Source organism: Pavona decussata, unplaced genomic scaffold (genome assembly GCF_977016875.1).
Source record: "Pavona decussata unplaced genomic scaffold, jaPavDecu1.1 SCAFFOLD_11, whole genome shotgun sequence".
In the NCBI taxonomy this organism is placed as follows: domain Eukaryota; kingdom Metazoa; phylum Cnidaria; class Anthozoa; order Scleractinia; family Agariciidae; genus Pavona; species Pavona decussata.
In genome coordinates, this window is record NW_028145434.1 from 236357 (window position 1) to 257293 (window position 20937).

Below are 20937 nucleotides of genomic sequence, written 5' to 3' on the forward strand. Positions count from 1 at the left end.
CTATGTTCAGTAGTATTACATCAGCGTGTGATAGTTAAAGACAATTACGTAAACCATGACTCAGAATTCTAAAATGCTCTGGAACATTCCATAGAATGTCCTATATAGACAATTAACGTAACACTAAATAACACTCGGTGACTGTCAAGCAATCATTAGGGCCAATAAGAAATCGATTTTGAAAATTTTGTTGTTGAGTACTCCTGGATAGTGTTTTATTGTGTGGGAATTCACAGTCTGGATAGGGTTTGCTAATCACCTCCCACCATTTTTGTTTGCTTGTGTTTCTTCGTTTTTGCTTGTTTTTTTGTCCACCATTACCAACCTTCACAGCAGTTTATAATTGTTAATTATACTTCACTTCATTATGGTTGTAAGTTAGTCTACTGCAAAAGCGCATTTATCTATTAAGTCCCCCCAAAAAGTAATTGATCGATTTTAATTCCTTCTCTCAGAATTGAATGTAAACACAAACCTTGCTGGTCGAGACTCAGTCTCACAAGATTCCATGCATTGTTAAAGCTCGCAATCAGAGAAGCGATTTCATCTCTTGCTGCTTCTGTGAAGAAAGACGTGAAAGGTATTGTAATATGATATGTAAAAACACTACAGTCAAACCCGGACTGAGAGGAAACCTTTAGGGCAAAGCCTACGTCGGCTGTAACTGTGTGCGCTCAAGTAGTTGGCACCTTTTCGATTCAAGACCTAAACCTGCTGTAAACAGCGGAAGGGCTAGCAAGAACGACGTGGCATTGAAATAAATTATCTCCCGGTGAGGTGCATTTCGGGCATAATGGAAAAAACAACATCAATATTTCAAATAGAACAAAACAATTCAAGAATCCCAGCAAGCGTGGCCGGTTGTGGATTGTGGACTCGGGGCTACCGAGAAACGACTCCAGGTAGCGGCCAGAGCAGGGCTTGAACCCAACCGCTCGGCCATGCTGCTCCAATCAAATAGGGCAGATGGTTGATAAAGTTTCCGTTAAACACAAATTTAATACAAATGGATTCCGTCTGGGCTGAATGGAAAAGGAGCACCTGTGTCAGTCGCCTCTCGCATGGAATTGGAAGCTTAGAAACCTTGCTTATTGTGCAGGGAGGAAACCCTTTGTGCAAGGCAGAGAAGAACCATCAGAATCTTCATGATGCCGAGTGGGAGACTTGAGCGCAGGTCAGGTGGGCAAGAAGTGCTGCCACCACTGTGTCTCCCAGCTGCGACTAATATAAAATGTCATGTGAAGTGCAATACGTTTAATTCTACGATATGATTGGCCACTTACTGGAAGGCATTTTCCTCAGAAAATCTCTTATCTTGATGTTCTCCGCTTCCGTTCTGTCGATTCTTCGGTGGAATTTGTCCATGAGAAGGCGTTGCAGCTTAACGATATCCGGGAGAAAACGGAGGGCACGAAGTTTGTGTTCCTGTAACAGGACAAGGCAGAAATAGAAATGTTAATATGAAAGAGGCTGCTATATGCTCTCCTTTATTGAGTTTTTTTTATTCAAGACCACGTGAATTGCATTTTTCCTTAACCCTTCATTAAATATGGCCTTATCTAAGAATTGAAAAGTCGAATCAATTGATGAAGGTTTCACACTCCTTTTTGCAAGTAGGTTTCCGCTAGAGTAATTCAAACGCAGGACAAATCGAAGTCTCTAACTGTGTGGTAAATAAAACTTAGAGTATTTATCCACTGGCCAGTACAACCTGAGGTCAGATAGAACCAAGTATCCAATACCAATCAGGACTGAAAGATTCAAGAACTTTGTAACCATGAAGTACCAGACTATAATCTAGATTTCTCGATTATGATTGTTAACATTATTAATCCCTGAATTGTAATCGGTCAGGAATTCAGTCATGGACTGCAAATGAGTAGAATAAACTATATTACTATTACTACTATCTATTCTGGAAGAGGAATACAAGGAATAGACGTTATCCGTGTTCCTTTGGGGCCTATTCTGTTTTCGGAATAAACAGAGTAGTCTTCTGGTCATTCTATGCCTGAAATTAATAAAAGGAATGGCAGCATTCCTTCGGGAAGGTTGCCAGGTGAATGGGAATAGGCCGAATTGCTCCGTTTTGGGAACCCGTATTGTCTATTCAGTTCTTCCCGAACCGGAATAAGAATAGCTAGAATTGCCCCCAAAAGAATGCTCACTTAGTCTGTTGGTCAAGTCAGCTTATTGCCATCTAAGGAATTTTTTTCTGTTACTTTGTAACTAAATTAATAATCAGAATAAACGTTAACTGTTTCCTCGGCTGATTGAAACCTCTGAGATGGATAACATTTACAACGTGCCAGCGCGTAAAATAATGGATTATCAAGCATTTTGAAGAATATTCAATAGTTGACCTAATACCCGTGTGAGTTTGTTTACCTGTTGTAAGAACTCAGCTAGCACTTTGTTCCTCTCAGGATCAGTAGACAGCACCTCTTGCTGAAACGTGTGTGAGAAGTGATCCAAAGTGACTTGAGTCCGATACCTCCATAGGGCGGGGCAGGTAGGTAAGATGCCTTCAGTCAGGGTATCAGGAGGAACATCTACCTCGTACAGCTGGCGCATCAGGGGGTTATTACCTACAGAAATAATAATATTATAATACAGTCGAACCTCCACTAACGGCCACCTCTCCACAGCGGCCACCTCTCTACAACGGCCACTTTTTTTGTCCCGGCGGACAGTCCATACATTACCTCTTGTTTAAACCTCTCTACAACGGCCACCTCAACGGCACTAAAGTGCGTCCCCAACTGCCAAAATAACCTCTCGACAACGGCCAGTATACAGTTCCTTTTTGTAGAAACATTTTTTTTTTTATAAACTGATGCAGTAATCAACATTTGTCTTCGGAACATTACGTTTCTGTATTCATTCTAATGATACACTTATTTTGATTGTGTGCCATTTATATGCTGCGGAAAGCATAAATTGTCTCCAATAATATAGCGAATGTTGCGAACCTTGCTCGTTTCGTCTTGTTAACATTTTGATTCAAAACACTATTTACGTTTTATCGTGTATTTTATCCATATATATATTATTTAAGATTAGATTGTCATTATAGGCTACAGTAGGCATGAACTTGGCACAATAAACATGTTGTACTTCCCGAAAAAAAAAGGTGTCATATTACACCCCTACCTTCCCATAACGGCCACCTCTCCACGACGGCCACTTTTTTCTGTCCCCAAGGTGGCCGTTGTGAAGAGGTTCAACTGTATTATTAAAATATAATATAAGGTTTTGCCTTCAGTTTGTCACCTTTTTGCATAGAGAATCAAGGCTTGACTAGCATAATTGGTTCCACAGAACCATTAAGGGACCCTAAGAAAATGCTTTGAGTAGTGATGAGATGGACTCGCAGACCTTTAAGGGGAAGTAGCACTTCTCCTATTTGCTTCTTGGTCTAGAAAGCGGAGTTAAACTGCGACTTTATCTGTCTGGTCATGAATGTAACAAGGAAATTTAGCTTACCCAGTCGATTGTCACCGACCAACAGCCCCAAACAACGCTGAATCTTTTCTTCGAGGTTCTTAAAAAAATGACCATTAAACATTTTAAAACACATAAATATAATAAACAACTGAAACCAAATATAACAAACCAAAAGAGAGGTGGAAATGGACATACCGTTAACACTGGGGTGACCACACTGGTGTTGAACATTGCTTCCCATTCTCTTCGGGAGTCCTTGGACATCAGATTAGGGGCGACATCTATGGCTTGTTGTGCTAACACAATAAAAGCGGATAAAAAGCGTACAGTCAAATTAAACATTGGGGTGTGACTTCTTCAAAAGGCGCAAAGCTTTTGGGTATATATTTTTTTACTATGGGAAAGAGGAGGTTGCAAGGCACGTGTTCCTGTTCACCCTTTCACGTCCTGCGGGTCTTACAATGTCCCCTGTACTTTTCAACAAATGGCGGAAGTTCTTCTTTGGCAAAAGCTAAACGACACTAATTGTAGTTATTTTAAATACTTTCACGTTAAAGTACCAAAGCCCTTACTTAAAATTTAACCCAGAAGAGCATTAACGAGGGCAGAGCCCGACCAACTAAGCAAATGTTGTGGATACAAAACAAGTCATTATATTGCTAAAGCAATGTTGCCCTTTTTGACCGTTATGCGTCTCCACTTACGGTTAGAGACATGGGCAGTAATTTGTACAAGGACCATGTGGACGCATAGAACTGTATCGTCTACACTTCTCCCCAGGCTGTTAGCAAGAAGTTCTACATCCATTTGGAGGTGGTCCCACAAAAAGCGTGCCAACGCTACAGGAGGAACTGTGGGATGGATAAGGGCGCCCACGTCCTGAGAAAAAGACAATTAAATAACAAGCAACGACATCAGAATCAGGAAAGTTAAATCATATAGTCAATATTTACTCAGTCTACACAAGTGGGATTGTGAGGACGTATAATGAAGAAATGCTTCAATGATGGTCTAACATTGTGAAATTGTAAGTGTGGTTTGACATATGACTGTTTCTAAGCAGACCTGTGGATGGCGGCAGGCTCCCTCAATCATGGCACAATGCATAAGGATCCTTGTAATACCAACAACTACAGGGGATAGGTTTCGCTCTGGAGCAAGAACTTTAGGCCTTGCACTGGGATGCCCAAGCACGTGACCTGTCATTGTGCGGTCAGCTCTGCAAACACAAGATAAGACTGTAAGGAAGATGCCTTTTACTATGTTGAGACGTGGTGTGGGGGCGTATCCAAGGCCAGACGTGATTTGAAGAATGGCTGAAATCATTTATGTCAACGATATACTAACTGGTAAGCAAACATCGGTTACAGGTTAATAGTGGGATTATGCGCAGCTTGGTTAAGTTGTTAAGTTGTGTAGGCACTGTGTTGCTGGCAACTGATTGTGTATGGAAAACAAATGAAATTTTTTAATAGTTCACGTACACAATGGAATCGCATCGGAAATGGGGTCGTGGACAGCCAATCAATCTGTTCGTTGGTTCAAGCATTGAAAGAGGTAAACAAAAAACACCAGCTACGGGGTTACATCGGAAAACGAGCACTAAATAACATAATAGTGTTCATTTTACATTGACATATTAAACAATAAAAAAGTACAGAGTATGTTTGTCAGGTGGATAACAGTACCTTTAATCTGAAGATAAAGAAGCAGTCTCTGGTTAAGATAGAATTGGAAAGTAAATAAGCGAACTTCGGGTTCTACTGGCGTTTCCTACTTTGCTGTAACCCCAAACTACTTTGTGACCCCTAACAGACAGTCCAGAAGATACAGCAGTGTCCTACCTCTGAGCCGTGGTATTTCCTCGGGAGAGATTGTACCCAGTGCCACCAATATTGACTTTGCACTCAGGGCAAACCTTCACTTCCACGGGACGACCACACTGCAAAAAAGTAACATTGTACTTGAAAGACACTAGTAATTAGGCGGTAGCAATTGAGCATAGTTTTCAAACAAAGTATCACTTGGACGAGTATTTTGTGTCCCTTCAGCCACGGAAACCATGCAAAACGCTAAGGATAACTCTGAGATTGAAATGCATTCTATGCAAGGGAAACTAGCACTGCTCAGGCGTGTGGGCCTTTGGACAGAATGTTACTTTACCTTTCCTTAAGGACGATTAGTACGATTGAACAGCTTTAGTTTAAAGTGGCTATATTGGTTAAGAATACTTACATCTCCGATGTAATAGGGATGTCCTTTTGGGCACTCTACAAACAAGACAAGAAAGAACACAACAGAACGTGTCAAGAATTTACACCATAATAATTTACTTAAGGTGTAGTTATTTTCTGCATATGAATGTAGCAGTCGCATTTGCCTGTGGGAAAAGTCTATTGTTTATTTATTTTTGCACGGACAAATGAGAGTACTAGACATGTACGCTACAAAAAAATCCACCATAATGACAAATTTTCACGTAAAACAGATTACACTGAAATAGATCCAGTTTGTATGCCGAGCCCCCTAAAATTGGCAAAAATTACAATAAATCAGCCAGGTAACCACACAAAAAAAGTAGTACACTTTATGGTGAGAGAACACTGGACTAACACGAACTGAAGGAGAATTTCTTCTAAGTGAGTACATAGAGCAGTTTCCAATTAATTGTGTGTCGAAAGTAATTTGCGTTTGCTTTGGTTTTGCTTTACTTTTGCTCAGAGATTGCTTAGCAAATTCTGTGCCAAAACATGCCGTTTAATAAACAGGTATGTAGACAACCTGACGTTTGCTAGACCACATAGTTATCCTGTTTGTAAATTCCTCACAGCACAATATACCATTTCCGATATATTAAAATTCTAGCTTGGCTACAAGGCAAAAGAAATTAATTATTCATCTATGAACCTCAATAAAATTTCTGTTGTTTTAATACCCCAAGCCTCGTACCAAAGCTAGAATTTTAATTTGTCGGAAATGGCCTATATAGTAAACTGTAATACTTACGATACCAGCTTCCAGTCTCTCGCATCCCTGCCATTACCTCTTGAAGATTGTCATCAGGCATTGTGGGTAAATAGGCATTCTATGACACAAACAACAGGAGCCTCATGAAATAAGCGCATGCTAAATGCGAGAACTGTTTTGAATCGAATTATTTCGAAACTGGGCAAATGTGGACTTCTATTATGTGACATACTGCTCCACGTTGTATCCTTGCCACTCGCAAAAACTGTTTTTAATTCTTCCATTTTTTGGACAACTTCCTGATGGCTTCAGTCTCAAACTATCGAAAGTAAGAAATGTGGGAGGATAACTTTTGAGTTTTCGTACAAAGTGAACATGGGACTCGACAAGTCATACTCCGCCACAATTCTTGCAATTTGTTCGGAGATTGGATAACGAGACCATCAGAGGAAAAAACACAAAGGAAAAAAAAAGTAGAAACTATGAAAGTTGCAACGGTACGAAGCGACCACTAAAATAAAATCGTGCGAAAATCTATCCAATTAATTGCATCCACATAATTCAGATAGTGTAATAGTTACCGAATAATCCTAAACGTCCTTATAAGAGATTTTGGGGTGACAAAAGAGAAGTTAAGCACAGACATTCGTGAGTTATGTATGGTAACCGGAAGTCAAATTTTCCCCTTGTTGCCTTGGTTTTGCTTGCAGCCAAAACAAAGCCAAGTACTGGATAAATTTTGTTCTGGTGTTAGTGGCTTGTCATTACAAGATGGCGTTAGAAAGCATCCAGAAAAGAAAGCATTCAATTTCGGTTTGCCGTCCGCGGCCCACGAACGTGTGTTTCTAAGTTCTGGAAAAGAATTAGGAAGATAAACTGCACCATTAGAGTCGCAGGGCTTTCCATCAGAAGTCGCAGTGGCTCACACACAGTCAGATGGTTAATGCACTGAAGTACTGTTGTAGCATGGATGACAAGTTCTGCCAGGTTCTGCTCCATTGCTGAGCGACGGGGTACAACTCTGGTGCTGGGAGAGACAGCTGTACCCTGAGCGTTGTTCAGAAGTTGAAAGGCAAAAGGTCGGGTCTGAAAGCGCAAATAAAACCAACTTGAAAAAGCACAGATAATAACCTAAAAGGTAAGAAGAGATCAAACCCGGACCAGTGGTACTGAACTCCAATTTTCTTTACATTAAGCTACCAAGAACATTGTTGGTTTCCCTTGGATGAATGCTTGTCCATCTCACAGCTGCCCCGAGGCATTTTGTTTTAAGATTCCCTAAAAGTTTATTGGTACCTATTTTTTAAAAAAAGGTTCTGGTATAGGCATACTTGACGAGTAACAGTTCCTCTGTAAAGACCAACAAGACTACGGCAACAAAAACTCGATCCGTCGACCTTATAAGACCAACACGGCCACAATATGGAAGTAGTCAAGTAAAGCTTTCTGTGCAAAAATGACAAAATATTAATTGCTCACTCACCCTGTCAGACAGATGGGCATCTTCTTGCAAAAATGTTTTAAAACACTGGTGAGCCTGACGAGCAAATCAGAAAGAGATACAAGAACAGTTATTTCAGGACTAGCCTTCCGTTTCTCCGAAATGCAGCCACGACAATAATTTCTATGACATCCCACAAGTAGCTGTTTTTACATTACAAGGTAGCGACATTGTTCCCACGATAGTATGCATGGTTGTTTCTGCTTGGATTATTCTTGTGAAAGATAAATGCAAGTCATGACAAGGTTTAATAACACTGGACATTCTATCCTCAGTTAGAACTCGACTTGCATTTTTGCATTCCATACATAAGAAGAAAAGCAAGGCAACCGACAGGAGATTTATAAATCTCCACCACAGGGATTCTCGGCAAAACATTTCTAGATACTCGTTTTCTCATAGCCACACAAACACAAAACACTCTTCGTACACTCACTTTTGTGGAGAGCTGACGCTGGGTGGAAGCGAAGCCGTAACACGTGGTCACTTCACGGTATTCAGACAACAGCATCATGACCTCTCTGACGACTGGTGGCACAGCAGCGGCCTAAAGTGATATGTAAGCATGGTCAAATTCTATGGATCCTGGCATGCTAGTATTTGTGGCTGGTACAAGACGTCGATTGTGAAGCATGGTTTTTTACAGCCAATCGAATTTTGTGTGCAAATCCGCATTGCTTCAAGCATAATTTGTCGGCTATTGACATCCGGTCAATCTCCAGCAGCTCAAGGCTACAAATCCTGGGTTTGCCAAGAACAATTTCAATGGTTGAAACGACGCATAATTCATTGGTCATCATCGTCATCATTCTAACAACACTTTTTCAAACATATCATGGAAAATGAAGAAACTCTTGGGATTTCAACATGCAAATACCATTGACGAGCGACTGAATACAAAAGCTGCAGGGTCTGAGATAACTACTTTTACTTAAGACCTGCAGAGACGAGTTCGGTCATGAGGCTTACATTTCCCCTTATATCTTTCTCTTTGATCCATGAAATTGCTCGCTTACTCCAGTTAAACTCTAGATATTGTGTTATACACTATCTCAACTTGTCGTACCTGTAGCGTTTCAGTCAACTCCCTATGTGTCCCGCTCAGGACTGCTTTGGCGGTGGCTTCTCGGATCTTTTTGTAGTCTTCTCCATAAATAATGAATCTATCAGGAACAAGATCCTCTTGCTGTAAGAGAAAAAGATTATTTCTAACCAATTTATTTAATAATGTTTACTGAAACTTAGTCGTCAAGTAAAAGAACTAGACGACTTCAAAATCAAGACTTTGAGAATTAGAACTACTTTAGTGTTACACCAACGAAGTCAGCTGGTAAAAACTTTTCTCAGCGGCTAATGTTATTAAAATATGAGCGTGTAAGTGATTCATGATCTTTATTTCATATGCAAATTACACGGTAAACCTTATGAATCTAATTACAAATAATAATTCACCTGCTGTACTCTGCTCTCAGGTGGTACAATCCAGTCAAGGTCTTTCCTACCACACAACACATTGATAACCTCCACACCAAACCTCCTTGCCAACTGCTTGAGGAGGTACAGTCGGGGAGCTGGATTAAAACTTTTGTCACACATTCCTCTCATTGCTTCAAAAAGGATTTGCAACTCGTTTTCAATTTGCCGATCATTCCAAGGACTTGTGTCTTCCACCGCACTTTTGTACATAAACTGGGCCGTCAGTGCTAAGATATAACGCGCTTTGGCAACGCCTTCCAACACCATGACATCAAGTTCTCGTGTGGGTTGAATTAAACTTGGTATCAGCAATGGTGTACATTCATCGCAAAGTTGCTGGGCTAGTTTTATCATCACCACCAAATTCTCGGAGGCTTTAGCATACAGGCTGATAAGAGAGTCCTGGAAGAAAGTAACAACAAATTATCAAGATAAAACTGCAATGAGTTTGTAGAAAAAAAAACTTTTCTATCTTCCCACTGAGTACTGAACAAACAATCTCACCTCCCAACAGTGAACAAATAGTTGACAGACTTGTAACAGATGACCAATGTCTGGTCTTAGTCCTTGAGCCTCCGACAAGTATCGTGACAAGTGCTCTTTGACTTCTTTATCACTAAACGGAAATGCAGACATGTAAAACGTTTATTACCTCTTTTACAAAAGGGGACAGGAAAATAACGCAATAAAATGACGCAATAAAATTATCGTCATCAAAACAACTGACATTGAAAAAAAACTGCACATTGCAATAAATATGGCGTCACGGTAACCACGTCAACTAGCGCTAATTTCACCACAGGTGTGCGGATTAAAGTTCTAGTAATGTAAAAAAGTATAACATAAGGCGTGAAATCTATCTTAAATGTGGAACTATGAAAGGGTCGTTCGTACGTTCTGAAGGCTGGTAGTATAGTGTGAGCCAACCGTGTTAGTCTTAGTAACAGACAAAACGTCTTTTTACGAAAGAAACTTTGCTTCACTCCTTCACATCGGGAATCAAGGGCCTCCAGCTTTCAAGAATTTGTTTCCCATGGGAACTGTTTAGTTTGCCTTGCGAGATTCTGCTGCAGGCTGGGAGGGGAGGGGGCCTACGGGGTTGAGACCACAACGCTCTTAGCATGTGTGGGGAATGGAGAAAGAAACGGCTTTTCTTGACATGAACAAGCATCCTTCTGAAGCAGAAGAAATTTTAGTAGTTGCTACATGTTAAGAAATTCGGATGAGTGACCAGACTCCCTAATGTACAGGATGGAAGCACATGACAACACCCTTCCCACTTTTTATTCAAATGTGTGAGCCCCGTGGCACCTTTGAAATGTGATTTGGAGAGCTCTGTGAGCAGTATTACCTTTGCAGTTAACCCAGATTACTAACACTGGAAAGGATATTTGAGTCGCACGGCACAGAACAAAGAAAACCTTTGACCTAGGTAGGATTTGAACTCACAACCTCCAGATGACATAACAGATCACCTCCCACTGCACTCATAGCTCAGTTGATAAGAATAACGGTTAACTCAATTTGAAAGCACAAACATATCCCCATGGCCATGACTAAGGTTGCGTTCGATTGACTGTATTCCGGAATAAGAATAAGAGGAATAGCCGTAAGATTTCTCTTACTTTAGTAACTCCAAAAACCTCTCAGAGGGATTTCTTGTCATCATTGTACGTATTCCTATTCCGGAATAAGATCAATCGAACGCACCCTTAAACTTTTACCAGAACGCCACCTAGCTCAGTTGGTTGGAGCGATGATGATGTGATCAGGAGGTCGTGAGCTCAAATCCCGCAATCTCAAGATCTTTATTCTCGGGACCCTTATGTCATTCCGGGGGAGTTTCAACGACACTACTGCTCACTCTAGAACTCTTACATGTACTTTAGCATGACTTTTGTCACCTTTAAAACATACCCTGTTCTCAACAGTTGCTGTAACAGAAATGACCTCACTACAGGAGTTGCATCAATACCATGTTCAGGGAAGGGAGAGAAGGCTTTAGTCTTGGAACTACCCTGTAACACATAACTCATAAACATGGAGAACAGTTCTGAGTCAATCACACCAGCCTCAGCACCAAAACAGAATAAGGAAACAAGCTCCATGAAGAATGAGTTACATCGGCGGCGGAAGTCATAGTGTTCACGTACAGCTCTCCTACAAAACAAAAAAATAAAGCTAGAAGATAGAAATGGTATTTTTATTGAACATGCTTTCCACGCCTAATTCTGTTTCCTTGTGACATTCTGGCATTTATTTGTCTGATGCTATATTTTGACACAGACTGACAACAACTTCAGAGTATCCAATAATTGAATGCCACATGGTTTTAGATTTAATATTGATTGATGCATTAAAAAATACTTGGATAGCGTCTTTCCTCGAACGTACTCTCGGGATCCAGTGCCCTTCCTTGATAGGTGCCCCCTTTGTGTCATGAAAACTGAGATAAGCAAGAACCCCTCCCCCGTAAAAAGATAATAAATGGTGCAAGATGCCAGGGAATTCATTCTCCGTTAATTACCACGCCAGTTTGTTGATGACATGGAATTTAAAACAAAGGAAATGCGCTGTTATACCTTATAGATTTGGTGGACACTATCCTGAAATCCTCAGGAACGTCTTGTTTGCACAATGGACAACTACGTTCCTGTGCAATCCACTCGGAAATGCAGGGAAGGCATATCACGTGACCGCATGGTATTTTCACAGGATCCTTCCCAGCTAAACCTTCCAGGCACACGGGACATGTATTGCCACCATAACTGTGGAAACAGGTTTCAAATTCTACAACTTAATTCAAATTAAGCAGTAGGCACCATATAGGGCCCTATTCCACAGTCCGGGAAGAAGGAAATGATCACGATGATGATGAAGTTTTAAACTCCTTCCCTCCAAATAAGGTTCCAGGTAACGATGGATTACCGGTAGAATTTTACAAAATATTCTGGGCTTCTATTGGAAACCGTCTAGTAAAATGTTTTAATGTATCATTTACAAAAGGAGAATTGAGCTCATCACAAAAGCAGGCTGTAATTACTCTCATTGAAAAAAAGGACCTAGATCACTGCGACCTAAAAAACTGGAGGCCGATTTCTCTTTTAAATGTTGATGCAAAGATTGTTTCGAAAGTCATTGTCGAAAGGATGAAACGGTTGCTACCGGGAATAATACATCATAATCAAACTGGATACATTCCAGGAAGAAACATCGGAGAGAATATACGTTCAATTCTTGACATAATGAGTTTCACGCAAGCTAAAAATTTGCCAGGCCTTTTGTTATTTATTGATTTTGAAAAAGCTTTTGATAGCTTAGAATGGCATTTTCTTAAAAAGTGTTTGGAGCTATTTAATTTTGGACCTGATCTTATAAGATGGGTTAATATTTTTTACAAAAATGTAAAAAGCTGCATAATAAATAATGGACTATGCTCCCACTATTTTAATGTTGAGCGTGGGGTTAGACAGGGAGATCCCCTCTCTCCGTATCTCTTTGTCATTTGTGTTGAAATATTGGCCATTGCAGTACGAAACGATGAAAATATTATAGGGATTAAAATAAGTGATTCGGAAACTAAATTACTTCAGTTTGCTGATGATACAACTGCCATTTTAGCGGATTTGAACTCGGCTCAAGCTTTGCTTCAACTACTTAACGATTTTGAGAAAGTCTCGGGCTTAAAACTGAATGTTATGAAAACAGAAGCCATGTGGATTGGATCTCTTCAAAATTGTGAAGACGGACCTCTGGGATTCAAGTGGAAAACATGTGTCAAATTTTTTTTGTCATTTTCATTACATCCGATGTAAAGATACTTGTTGAGAAGCACTTCAAACAAAGATTGAAGAAAATCGCAAATTTAATAAATCTTTGGAAGTCAAGAGGTCTATCAATTCATGGCAAAGTGAGCATTATCAAAGCAATACTTCTTCCCAAAATGATTTATCCTAGCTCTTTTTTCAGTACACCAGCCACGGTAATAAACGAATTCAACGCTTTGGTGTTTAATTTTTTGTGGAATGGGAAAGATAAAGTCATTCGACGCTCAACGTACGCGCCTTATGATTCTGGTGGTCTTAAAATGATTGACTATGAAACTATTGTAAAGGCATTAAGATTAAGTTGGTTAAAAAGAATAGTAGATGTTGAGTGTTGTGGCTTTTGGAAGCATTATCTCAATTATCTTCTGAGCAACAAGGGAGGCTTATTTTTCCTTGAATGTAATTATGACGTAAAGCAAATCTATGACGTAATGCCAATCTTTTACTATGAACTTCTATCTTGGTGGGCTGAATTAAGAGAAACTGTTGACCCTGATAGGGGTCACGAATACATCTTATGGAATAATAAAAAATTTTGATAGAGGGCAAAACTGTTTTCTACAGACACTACTTTGATAACGGTATAATTTTCACAAAGGACCTACTTTTTGACATGACAAATACAGATTCATTTAGAGCAATGAAAGAGCAGGGCTTAACAAATTCTCATTTTTTGGTTTGGACAGGTCTGAGACAATCTGTTCCATCAAAATTACGTAATAACATACACAATTTCATGACCGTCATTGATTTGGAAAATTATAAATGGAAAAACTACTATAAACATTTGACAAAATTTATATACGAAAAACCTAGGAAATGGGATAAGCTCAGTCAGGAATTTTATTTAAGAGAAGACCAAATTTCAGAAGTATATCTTTTACCTTTGAGGGTTGCTAGCGAACCGTATATACGCTCTTTTCAATACAAGTGTTAAATTACATCCTCTACACAAATGACCGTCTTTTTAAAATAGGGTATGTATCAAATCCAAACTGCACCTTTTGCAAAGAGCATCGAGAAACTATTCATCATATCCTATTTGAATGCTCTTTTTCCAAACATTTTTGGAATTTGGTGTCCTCTTGTATATTAAATAGGCTTGGAGGTTGCGAGTGCCTCTCGATACGTGACATTATGATAGGCATTCTGAAGGAGGGAATGGATCTGCTTAACTATATAGTAATTTTAGGAAAAACGTATCTGTGGACCTGTAGGTGTAAAGGAATTAACCCCATCTTTAATCATTTCAAGAAAATTTTGGAAATCAAATATGAAACAGAAAAATACATAGCCTTTAAGACAAATAAAATCCGCCAATTTAAAAAGAAATGGGAGATGTTTGAGGTATTTAATTTAATTTAATTTAGTTTAATTCAAATTTCAATTGTAATCTTAATTAAAATATGTTATTGTCAGTTAATTTAGTAGCAGTAATTTTAGATGTTTGAGGTATTTAATTTAATTTAATTTAGTTTAATTCTAATTTCAATTGTAATCTTAATTAAAAGTATGTAATTGTCAGTTAAAAAAAAAAAAGAGGCTTAATACTCCCTCTTTCCCTTTTATAAGTTGGGTGCTTTTTTTTTTCTGGAAACCTAAGTTAAGGTCCAATCTCTTATTAGTTTTGTAATTTCGTCCCCTTCTTTACTTACTTCTTTTTAGTTAATTGTAATTGTAACGACTTGTAATTGCCATTGCATTAATAAAAGTCAATTTAAAATCAAAAAAAAAAAAAAAACGATGATGATGATGATGATGATGCACCATATAGTTCAGATAAATGGAAGCACAGGCAAAATATTGTTCAACTACAAAGGGGTAAGCTATACGTATTTCATTCCAATTCATAACAAACATTGCAGTCAGGTGGTTGCCTCTTCACTAAATCCAGTGAAGAAAACCTACACCTGAGAACCGCTATGAAACGTTACATTGACATCAAGCTCAGACTAACAACATATGAGGTTTTTTGTTCATATTCTAAGACAAAACTACATTTTCGGAAAAATGAAAATTTCTGTAGTCATTTTAAAATAGTGTAATAGAATTGTAAAACTACTTACTAACCAACTTAAACGAATTTGAAATGTACTTACTAGAACTGACAAGGAAAATATATATCTCACCATTGTCAAAATATTACATGACAACCCCTAAACAAAAACGAAGCGATTGCAGTTGTTTTAAATTGCCAAGCTTAAAACACATATTTGCAGAAATTGGTACTATTGAATATGTAACATAGAGGGTATCGTACCTTGTGTAGCGCTTGCTAACAGCTTCACTACAGTCCACGAGAAACTTCTCGATTACACTCATTGTGTGTGGCTTGGTGAAGTCCGTCTCATCACCCAAGGCCTGTCAAAACGTTTGTTGTTACTTTAGTAGCTTGAAGTCCATAAAATTCCTGAGTACATTGCATACTATGGATTGGATTTGGAATGTAATTGGTTGTCATTTTTGGAAACACTAATTTTGGTCAGCCATCAAGCTGTGGTAATTTTCTCATAACCAGTTAACTCAAGGCTGCCCCCCTTACGCCATGGGGCATAGTCTTTAATCTAAACCTGCGAAAACGCTTTACGAACAGAGAATTAAACCACAGGTTCTCTATAAATCTTTTTTAGATTCCAATTTACTCTGCTTCAATGGTTGTATTTTTAAACACAAATCTGAAACAACAGTAAGCCAAGAAAAATTAAGATTGCTGGTTCTACACAAAGACCAAAACGTTTCAGATTAATTTCACACATAAACAACAGCTTTATTACCAACTTACCTTCCACAGTTTGAAAACATTCTTGACATCAGCTGGGTGGCACACTGATATACCAGGGCAAGTGTGTTCTATGAAAAGTCTTACTGCGCTCACTCGTTGCCACGTTGACCTGAAAAAGAAAGTATTCTCGAAAGCGGAATCGGAGACATGAAGCCACCTCAGAACAAAATGTGTCCCGAGTTTGAATAGAAAAGCTCACTGATGAGAACCAGTACACAGGGAGATAAAAAATGATGGCAAATTTTAAGCTCGGTAATGAAATGAGAAGGATGTAATAATTACGTCACGTGAGTGGGGAAAAGAACAAATCTGAGTCCCCAAGGAGAATAGAACTCACTGTCTTCCTCACATCGGTCGGATGCTTCACCACTGATCGAGCTCTGGGAGACTCATGCCAGCTTCAGTTTCAGTTTATGGTTTTGCCATTATTCTTGCACATCGTTACAAGATAAATATATATTAAAATATAAAAGATAAATAAATAACAAAAGAGAGAGAAACATATGGCGATGATGCCCATAGAGAAACCATTAGGGCTTATACGAGCTACAGCCTCCTAAAAAAATACAACTTTGAAATCAGGATTTTAAGCGTAGCTTATTTAATTTATCAATATATTTAGGTTAAAAAGCAAGTACACAATCAAACACACAGGCAGCAAAACATAAAACAGCACGTTCAAAACAGGAGTACTCCATTAAGGAGAAATGATCTTAATTTAGATTTAATCAGAGAAATACTCTCAGCATTCTGAATTAAAGGAATTAAACGATTCAGGTCCTTGAAAATGTATTGAAAACTGTCTGATATTCGTTCTACAGGGAAATAAGTAAAAGGAATTTCAATGTCTAGTATTGTAACGATGAATATGACTTGTGAGCGAAAACATTTCTTTGAAATGCCGAGCTAGGCCATTTACTAGGTTCATATGTGTCATCTCCTGCGTACTGCTAGGATCAGCAATGGTGGCGATAAATGAAGAAAGATAGCAATTTATTTTAATAGGCTCACGAACGCAAAATCTTTCCTGATACTCTGGATTCATCTCAACTTTCGAGAGCGTCATGATTCAGGCCGGTAGTCAGTAGGGTTGAACATCGGCCACAAAGGATGGAAATGTTTTTCTAGTGAAATTAAAAAAGGAACACATGAAAACATCAGGAGATCTCGAATTAAATTAGATGATAACTCGATAAGATAACGATTCCGATAAGATGAGATGAGATGAGATGAGATACGATTTCCAAAATGTACGCAGGCAATAGACCATCACGTTTTGTTAATACAGACAACGAAAATCGCACCATTGTCCATAGATTTTCCTTTATGTATAAAAGGAATAACATGTTTAAGTTTGTTAGTTAAGCGCGGTTTGTTAGTTTCTGGGAGTAGTTACTTGCAGTAGAGGATTTACCAGCAAACATAATTTCATTGTAACTTTCCAAAGATGCTTAATCAGGTGGCTGTTTATAAAAAATAAATTACTTACCTGCAATCATGAAGAATGTGAGCTGTTTTAGGGCCATGTTGTGAGCGGTTGTTAAGCATGCTGTCAGCACTGGATCTGATTGCTAGGACTCTGTTACACCACACTAAGCGAGTCTGCGGATCATTGAACTCCTCTGCACTTGGTTCAAGCTTAAACAAACACAACTGAAGGGCAACCGCATCAAGAACCTGGAAAGAAGCATCTTCGCTTGTCTTCGATTGGTCAAAATAAGTCACGTTATGCGAAATGTGCCAGCTAGGAAATGTCAGAAAATATTTCTGAAGTGATACCTCCCAGTTTTCAAACTTTAAGTCGCTTCAACGCCGCCTAAATGAAAATTTCAACATGGGAGATCGTTTTGCTGTTGGAATAAACAAGTAAATAAACATACCTTCTCGGAAAACGCTTCAAAAGTCAACATCCTACGTGTGCTTTCAGCGAAAATATCTCAGAATAATAAAGCCCTTTCGACATCTTGTTCCTCATAGTTCAATCTCTTTTTCGAGCTTCGCTCTCGGAAAACGTTTGGCCTCTCGGAACAAATCTTTGCGCAAAACATATTCTCTTGAAGGTACTCTCATGTAATTTTTAGTTTATGGTAAAGAAGAACGACCCAAACAATTCACTTTCCTGAGACCACAAAAAACAGCTGATGTGTGCAAAACAGCTAAAACAGATGGGTATGGTAAAAATTCCAATTCACAACTGCCGTAAATAAACGGCAATTATTATGAAGCCCGACAAACCTCTTGTAGCACGTTTTAGTTGGCATTTTTGGCTTTCACTGGGTAAATACCACAACAGATTTTCAATATTTTCTGCTGAGTTGGAGTAACTGAGCAAAAGAAACCTTTTGTTGAGTTATTATTTTTCGATAAATAGTGCCAGGTGCAAATAGCGGGCTTTATAGCCAGACGACAGAAAAAACGACCTGGCCTTCGAAACCCCTGCTGATATGGAATGCCGATAATACGAGATGGGGAAGTAGAAATTCTTACCATTTCGGAATCGTTTGGTGGAATAACTTCCAGTAGGCGGGTCACAATGTCTGGCTGAGCCTTCACCAGATGGCTGAAGTTTGCTAAGCGTTTCTCAATGTTGTCATACACAACATGGATCAGAGGGATGCTCAGGATAAATTCCTCGGAAGAACGCGACTCGGCATGAAGTTCACGAGCAGCTGTGGCAATAGCTTGGCTGACCAACTACATAGAAAGTGAATATCACAGAGAAGTGGTATTGTCTTTTAAACGGGAGATTTTCACATTTACAAATGGTGCATTTTGAGATTAAGTTTATGATTCTTGATACCACTTTAAGGCTTGTCGAAACAAGCTTTTCAATTTTCGATCCAATGAAAATCTCAAGCTAATTTTGTTTCCAATGTAATTTGGTTTTAGGTCTAAAACATTATTTGTTTTGATTACAAGAGTTACTTAGCCAATACGATCATGATAGTTTGCGATTTTCACATTAAAACACGCCACACGGCATTTTCGATAACTCAAATAAGCTTACAACTTATAACCTAGGGGTCCCATGGATGTCAAGAATTGTATAACGCTCAACTGATCTTCCTTATTGCGTTTATAAAGAGTTTGATCGTAGTTACATCTTCCATTTTGCTATGACTAGCACCAGTCATTATTTATACAGGGGAAGAAGGAATTCTTGTACTCGTTTCGGTAACTAAGTGCTTTTTACAGTGGTGGTCAGTAACCCATCAACCACCACCCAGGGTGAAGGAACCGGCACCTACTGATTCTCTTGTCCCTTCCTAGACCAACCTGGCGCCACAAAACACAGCCAACATAGCTACAGGGATCTCAGAAATATTCAAGAGAACCCACCATAACGAGGTCAATAATCGTTATGGAATCAGCAATTACCACCAATCCCTGTGTTAAAATGCAGTCCATGAATTAGTTCGGAGAATGTACTAGGGGCCGGTTGTTCAAAAGCCGATTAATGCTGATCTGGGGTTAAAAGTTAATCGAGGTTTTCAGCTCGCTCGTTAAACATGCTTTTAAAAGCTTATTTTAAGCTAATGCTAAAGGAAAGTCTAAGTCAAAACTGACGGACAAAAATCTTTTAGAAAAATCACTGTTGATTAGCAATTAAACTCGAGTTATAGTTCACGTTAACCCAGGATTAGGCTAATCTTGCTTGACCGGGCCCAGGTTTATTGCCAAGGCTGATATGCCGAGCGTGGTTCAAGCCGGTCTATTAACGATGAAAATGACATCTGACATAAGCCGTTATTTCGTTCAAGGCACTACGCTCATTTGAATCACCTAAATCAGAAAACAAATCAGCTACAAGTAAGGTAGCACTACATCTCCCATTGTGAGATATGTCACTTCATACCTGTTCCTCTTCAGAAACTGTAGGCTTGTACACCATGTGAACAAAGTCGTGAAGGTAACGCAACACCGCAGCTTCTTCATAACCTTCCAACTGAGTTTCTTCAAGCAAACGGCCCATTTCAGAGTTACTGACAAGGTCTTGTAAGCATTGCTCGACTGGAGTACTTGTTCTTGCTTAAGGCAAACCAATATAGAATGGAAATAAATATAGACTCTTGTAGAGGCAAAACAAGAAAGGGAAACATAAAGGGAACATTACAAAAGGTACTGGACGTGTGTTTCTTTTGACACTGCAGTTTTGGATTCCACAAAACAGTTGTTTTCGACTACCGCTTGAAGTAACGTCCACTCTGTATACGAAAAGTAGCGTTCTTAGCCAAAGAACAGCCATCTGTTATAAAACGCATGCACCTGATCCTTTACTGGTATTACCAAAACGTAAAATGGTTACAATGTTACAAACATCAGTTAAACCTAGGATTTACTCCTATAAAGGCGTAGTACCTGCAATGCTTGAGGCCTCTCTCCACAAGGCATCGATTCTCTCCTTTATTAACCAAGAAAAAGGAAACTGCAAATCAAACATGTGCCTTTCAAGTCCTGAGGTGGTCATCGGAACACGTTCCCGTATGATACCACTTTCAAGTGACAGAAAGTTATCATAATGGAACTCAACTATGCTTTGATCTTGAAAAAATGTTATCCAAAGACGTGACAACCAGCTCCCTTCATTTATTACTAGATCCAGGTTGGAATCACGGTCAACAAAGGCGATGACCTCAGACAAGATTGGAATCACCGATGAATACACTCTCTGCCAAAGCGCTTTCCTGAATGTACCATTCTCTTGGATTCCAGCACCACTTAACGCTTCCGAGCGAAGCCAGTCACTCGCCTTGCTACCAGCACGTTCATCTTTTTCTTGTAGAAGGTTGTGTATTCGCCGAGCCAAGATGGTAGCAAATGACAAATCTAGAAATAAAAAGCCAATTTCTGTACAGCTTAACAGTAACAAAGGGCTTAGCACCATCACAAAACGATCACTTAAGAAACTGTCTTTAGTCTACGCACAGAAGGTATGG

General features: G+C 39.1%; 1 protein-coding gene across 3 annotated transcripts in view; it reads right to left on the reverse strand.

Moving 5' to 3' along the window:
- The window catches only part of LOC146488039 (E3 ubiquitin-protein ligase rnf213-alpha-like), a 96393-nt gene that overhangs the window by 9768 nt on the left and 65688 nt on the right, over positions 1-20937 (reverse strand). For 2 of the 3 annotated variants that reach the window (XM_085120913.1, XM_085120920.1), the window contains exons 55-78: positions 20360-20827; positions 19857-20029; positions 18488-18694; positions 17490-17677; positions 16001-16109; positions 15479-15579; positions 11974-12159; positions 11309-11551; positions 9896-10007; positions 9368-9793; positions 8982-9101; positions 8352-8462; positions 7898-7951; positions 7297-7500; positions 6454-6532; positions 5683-5717; positions 5292-5389; positions 4513-4666; positions 4152-4326; positions 3643-3743; positions 3487-3544; positions 2389-2588; positions 1284-1425; positions 476-559 (exon numbers count right to left, since the gene is read on the reverse strand). In XM_085120913.1, coding sequence (XP_084977039.1) covers positions 476-559; positions 1284-1425; positions 2389-2588; positions 3487-3544; positions 3643-3743; positions 4152-4326; positions 4513-4666; positions 5292-5389; positions 5683-5717; positions 6454-6532; positions 7297-7500; positions 7898-7951; positions 8352-8462; positions 8982-9101; positions 9368-9793; positions 9896-10007; positions 11309-11551; positions 11974-12159; positions 15479-15579; positions 16001-16109; positions 17490-17677; positions 18488-18694; positions 19857-20029; positions 20360-20827 — 3828 coding nt within the window. The remainder of the gene's footprint in view (positions 1-475; positions 560-1283; positions 1426-2388; positions 2589-3486; positions 3545-3642; positions 3744-4151; positions 4327-4512; positions 4667-5291; positions 5390-5682; positions 5718-6453; positions 6533-7296; positions 7501-7897; positions 7952-8351; positions 8463-8981; positions 9102-9367; positions 9794-9895; positions 10008-11308; positions 11552-11973; positions 12160-15478; positions 15580-16000; positions 16110-17489; positions 17678-18487; positions 18695-19856; positions 20030-20359; positions 20828-20937) is intronic. The other variant, XM_085120927.1, reaches the window with a different exon arrangement.